The sequence below is a fragment of the Trichosurus vulpecula genome, chromosome 3 (assembly GCF_011100635.1).
Source record: "Trichosurus vulpecula isolate mTriVul1 chromosome 3, mTriVul1.pri, whole genome shotgun sequence".
Lineage (NCBI taxonomy): Eukaryota > Metazoa > Chordata > Mammalia > Diprotodontia > Phalangeridae > Trichosurus > Trichosurus vulpecula.
Window position 1 is genome coordinate 122508232 of NC_050575.1, and position 5745 is coordinate 122513976.

General features: G+C 38.1%; 1 protein-coding gene across 1 annotated transcript; it reads left to right on the forward strand.

Annotated features, from left to right (window-relative positions):
* Positions 1-1249: 1249 nt before the first annotated feature.
* Positions 1250-1742, forward strand: LOC118844365 (40S ribosomal protein S23-like). The gene has a single exon (XM_036752239.1). The coding sequence runs from the start codon at positions 1261-1263 to the stop codon at positions 1690-1692; it is 432 nt and encodes a 143-aa protein (XP_036608134.1). The 5' UTR covers positions 1250-1260; the 3' UTR covers positions 1693-1742.
* The last annotated feature ends 4003 nt before the right edge of the window (positions 1743-5745 follow it).

A 5745-nucleotide genomic window follows, 5' to 3' on the forward strand; every position in this document is an offset into this window, starting at 1 on the left:
TAGGGTAGTTGGAATGCATCTATATAGGAGGAGGGCATGAGTATGAGTTTATATTGGGATGATCTCAAAAAAATTGAAGGGGTGAGAGGAGGGAAAGGGAGAGGTAGATGGGGAAATTTTTTCTCACATAAAAGGGGTATGCAAAGAAAAGCTTTTATAGTAGAGGGGAAAATTGGGAGTGGCAGGCAATGCTTGCATCTTACTGTCATCAGAATTGGTTCAAAGAGGGAAGAATATTTATACCAATTCAGTTGGATATAGAAATCTATATTGCCCAATAGGGAAATAGGAAAAGAAGGAGATAAGAAGTATTGGAGGAAAGGGAGGATAGCGTAAGGGAGGCAGTGGTCAGAAACAAAATAGACTTTTGAGAAGAGAGAATAAAAAAGAGAGACAAGAATAAAAACAAGAAAATATAATGGAGATAAATACACATTTAGTAATTGTGTGAATGGGATATGGGATGTGAATGGGATAAAGTCACCCATAAAGTGGAAACAGATAGCAGAATGGATTAGAAACAAAAAATGCAAACATGCATTGTTTACAAGACACACACTTGAAACAAATACATGTCCCAAGTTAAAATAAAAGGCTGAAACAGAATCTATTATGGTTCAGCTGAATTTTTTTTAAAAGCACAGGGGTAGTAATCCTGATCCTAAATGAAGCAAAAGGAAAAAAAGGTCTAATTAAATGAGATAATCAGGGAAACTACAATTTGCTAAAAGGTACTATAGATAATGAAGCAATTTAAAAAAAAATTGCAACAAGTTTCTCTGATAAAAGATTAATTTATCAAATACATAGGCAACTGAGTCAAATTTATAAAAATAAGAGCCATTCCCCAATTGATAAATGGTCAAAGAATAAGAACAGGCATTTTTAAGAAGAAGAAATCAAAGCTATCTATAATCATATAAGAAAATACTCTAAATCACTACTCATTAGAGAAATTCAAACTAAAACAACTCTAAGGTACCACCTCATACCCCTCAGAAATGACAAGTGCTAGAGTAAATGAGGAAAAATAGGTAAACCAATAAACTATTAGTGGAGTTGGGAACTAATCCAAACATTCTGGAGAACAACTTGAAACTGTCCAAATGGTTATGAAACTATGTATACCCTTCCACCCAACAATTCCACTACTAGGTCTGAGTCCAAAAGGGATCAAATAAAAAGGAAGAGGATCTTTATGCACCAAAATATTTGTAACAGCTTCCTTCTCTCTTTTCTCTTGGCCGGGACGGCGGCAGCATGGGTAAGTGCCGTGGTCTTCGTACTGCTCGAAAACTCCGAAGCCACAGGAGAGACCAAAAGTGGCATGACAAACAATACAAGAAAGCTCATTTGGGCACTGCCTTTAAGGCCAACCCGTTTGGAGGAGCATCTCATGCCAAAGGGATTGTCTTGGAAAAAGTTGGTGTGGAAGCCAAACAGCCCAACTCTGCCATCAGGAAGTGTGTGAGAGTCCAGCTGATTAAGAATGGCAAAAATATCACTGCCTTTGTTCCCAATGATGGCTACTTGAACTTTATTGAGGAAAATGATGAAGTTTTGGTTGCTGGATTTGGTCGAAAAGGTCATGCTGTTGGTGATATTCCTGGAGTCCGATTCAAGGTTGTGAAAGTTGCAAATGTTTCTCTTCTGGCCTTGTACAAAGGCAAGAAGGAAAGACCAAGATCATAAAAATTGTATGATGTCTTTGTCATAGTAAAAAAGTTTTCATGTAAAAAAAATATATTTGTAACAGCTCTTTTGTGGTGGCAAAGAATTGGAAACTGAGGGGATGCTTATCAATTGGAGAATGGCATAACAAATTGAGGTATATGATTGTGATGAAGTACTATTGTGCTTTAAGAAATGATGAGAGGGGTGGTTTCAAAAAAACATGGCAAGTAATATATGAACTGATGCAAAGTGAAATGAGAAGAACCAGAAGATCATCATACATAGCACTGTAATGATGATCATCTGTGAAAGACTTGGTTACTCTGATCAATACAATGATCCAAGACAATTCTATAGGACTCATCATGAAATAAAAATACTGCCCACTTCCAGAAAGAGAATTGATGAACTCTGAGTGAAAATTCAATTATAATTTTCTTGCATTCTTTATTTTTTGCCATTTTGTGATATGGTTAATATGGAAATATGTCTTGCATGACTTCACATGTATAATTAATATCATTTGCTTGCCTTCTCAGTAGGTTAGGGAGGAGTGGGGGGGGGGAGGGACAGAATTTGGAACTCAAAATTTAAAAAGAAAAGAATGTTAAAATATATAAGTAATTTTATTTTTAAAGTAAAATAAAATGAGAAGATTGGATTAGATGCCTTCAACAGTACCTTTTAGCTCTAGATATATGATCTTTAGGCTATAGGACTCTGATGATACCTTTGACTAGCAGTTCTGAGACACTAGACTTGGAGTCAGGAAGAACTTAGTCCAAATCTTGCCTCTGACTTGACTTGATGGCTGTATAACACTGGGCAAATCACTTTAATTTCTCTGTGCCTCTATTTCCTCATCTTTGAAAAGAGAGAATTTGACTTAATGGCATCTAAGATCCCTTCCAGCTCAAGATCTATGATTCTATTTTCTTTCCTGTAGTTCCTGAAGTCTTCCATCTCAGAGGAGGCAATTTTCATAGACTGCTCTGAGAAAGAACTGGGAGTTATTGAGGTAGATTCTATCCATTGTTTGGGCATGCCCCATAACCTACTCACTCAATGAGATTTCACTTCACTCTCACTAGATATCTGATATCAGGGAAATGACTCCATCTCTGAACCCTAGAGTCCCCCTCTGTGAAATGAGAGTAAGAATATCTACCCTACCTACATAACAGGATTGCTGTGGGGAAAACCCTTTATAAATGTTGAATTTACATAGAAATGTGAACAGCCATGAAGAAAGTTCCTGAGGTGCCAGGAGCAGAAATGGTTTAGCCAAGGTCACGCAGCACTCTAGAAAGGCCAAGGATGGAGGTTATCTGGTCTCCAGATATTTCCTCTATTCTAAAATTTCATGGGTTTCTGAATAACACTGCTATTTTACTAGACTCTATCTCTAGTAATTTTAAAGCCACCTACTTATATCAGAGACTAGACCTGGTGCATGAGGACCATAAGGGGAGGACCCCAGTTAGTCTGAATTTTAAGAACAATGTAGGGCAATGAAAAGTAAAAAGCCTAGGGCTTGGAGTCAGGAGACCTGGCTTTGAGGAACCAGTTCTGTCACTTACTAGCCATGTGACCTTGGGTAAGTCACTTTATCTCCTCTCCCAGTCTCCATTTCCTCATCTATACAATTACATGATAACTACTGCTCTGCTTACCTATGGCTGTTGTGAGAAGAAAATGAAATCATAGCTAGGAAGCATCCCGAAAATGTAGAGGTCCATATAAGTGTGAGCTCCTCTAACAGAGAAATGATATGAATTCTGTCTTTCTAAGGACCCCTTGAGATGCTTGTTGGAATGTTATTGACAGAATTCATTGGGGTCAAAATGGTAGAAATGGAAACTAGGGCAAAATATCCCCACTGGACCCAAACTTTATTTCTTCTTGAGTAACCATATTCTACATGTGGGCAGTGGACATTAATTCCCCCTCAACTCAAAGGCAAACCATTATTCTGTAATTTTGTATGTAAATAAGATGTATTAGGAAGTTGTTCAAGCAATTAATTAAACAGCTGTTACAGAATAAGTGATAAAGGAGATGGGGGATGAATATGCAGAATTTTTCCTGCCCCAACATCAATATTCATTGGCCGCCTAGTGTAGGTACACGGGCTGCTAACACTCCTGCTATTGAATAGCACCAGCTTCAATACACAGACTTTGGTTTGGGCATCCAAGCATGCCTTCATGCCATAAGAGTGCACATAATTTCGTCTCACTGTCTGCTGCACTAGCTGATGCTGTGAGTTTAGAGGAAAGGGTATTTTCCTCTATAAGAAGTACATCACAGATGCCTAGGGTTGGCCTATGGGTAGCTGAATTGAGAAAATAGTCTAGTTTGCCTCAGCCCTGCTTTTCTATGCTCTCTCCATACGTTCTCCATAGCGAATAGAATTTACTATTAGTCATTTTCACTGTAGTGTGAATTTGAGGCAGGTTCTTCTTAGGAGTTTTCTCTTGTTAAACCTTCTTTATAATATTGAAATGAAAAGCTTTGTTCCCCATAAAATGAATTTTGGCATCAAAGAGCAAACTGGGGAAAGGTGAAAGGTTGTTCTTTTGTTGTTGTTGTTGCTGTTGGTAGGGAGATTTATTTGTTCAGTCAAGAGAACCTTCTAAAATCCCCTGCTAAATAATCCAACCCTCTTATATTCATTTACAGATAGGGAAACTTGGGGTTAGAAAAGTGAAGTGATTTACACAGCAAGTTAGTTGTGTGGCCAGGACTAGAACCCAGGTCTCCTGATTCTCCATCAATAATTGGCTCCGACCAAAAAATGACAAAAGCTTCTGTCCCAGAACTGGCACATTTAATAACTTGCAAATGCAAGACATTTATCTCTAAAATAACTGTTGTGATTTTTAATAGCAAAATCAATGAATTCATTAACAATGAATTAATTAGTTTGAGCAATGAGTAGGATGTGGGTGGGCATAGTCCATGGTAACTTATTGCGGGTAGGGAAAGGGGACAGAGAAGTATTCAGCCTTCAGAGTGGCTATAGCTAATAGAACACAAGAACAATTAACTGAGATTCATCCAACCAAATATTCAGGAATCCTTACACCAAAATCCTCATCACAAAGGCCATCCTACACCCCACCCCTCATTCTTGTTTAATCCAAAAGTATTGACTACAGTTATGATGAAATTACAGATGGAAACACGAGCTACTTTTCATTCCTGTCTCTGGAGAAAATGAAGGAAGATGATCATTAGTAAAATATTGATAGCAATGAAATGTTTTGCCTCATTTGCTAGGAAGCTTCTTAGTACTAGAAACAGTCTCAGCTAAAGAATCCAAGACCTGAAGAGTCAGCATGGTGGGGGGTGAAGCCTAAAGACCACTGGATTTGAGTCCCAAGGATGATAGCTTGGCTTTGCTGTTCATTGATCATGTGACCAGTTCTCTCATTTGTAAAATGATAAGGCTGGACTAAATGATCTAAAGGTATCACAAGGGTCCCTCCAAATGATAAAATATATATCATTTCTCTGTTGGAGGGACTCATGTTTATATGCAGCATGCTTTCAGAATCATTCTTAGCTATGGTATCTCACAACATACTTCTGTGGCATTCTGGGCAGGGGTTATTACGTCCATTTTGCAGGTGAGAAAATGGAGACTGAGGGAGAGAGTAAAAGAATAATATATGCCCAAGATATGTGGCTCATAAGTGACAGACTTGGGACTTAATGAAAATTCTAAATCTATAATTCCATGAATATCTAATCCAACCACTTCATTTCCTTATCAAGGTATCTGGATGAACGGTGTGGAGCAATGAAAAGGCCATACTTCAGCCCTAACACTTAATAGGTCCCTCTGCTCTTATGGTCAAGTCACTTCACCTCAGTTTCCTCATCTGAAAAGTGAGGGGATTTTGCTACCTAATCCTTAAAGCCAGAGAGTTAACATGAGCAATGCACTTTGCAAACAAAGTTCCATAGATATGCGAGCTCTATTTTCCATGCTAGTGATGATAAAGATAGAGCCAAAACCCAAATCTCCTGATTCCTAGTCTAGTTTTCTTTCCATTTACCACACCA

Coding starts and splice junctions, on each gene's coding strand:
- LOC118844365 (XM_036752239.1), top strand. CDS start 1,261: ATGGGTAAGTGCCGTGGTCTTCGTACTGCTCGAAAACTCCGAAGCCAC.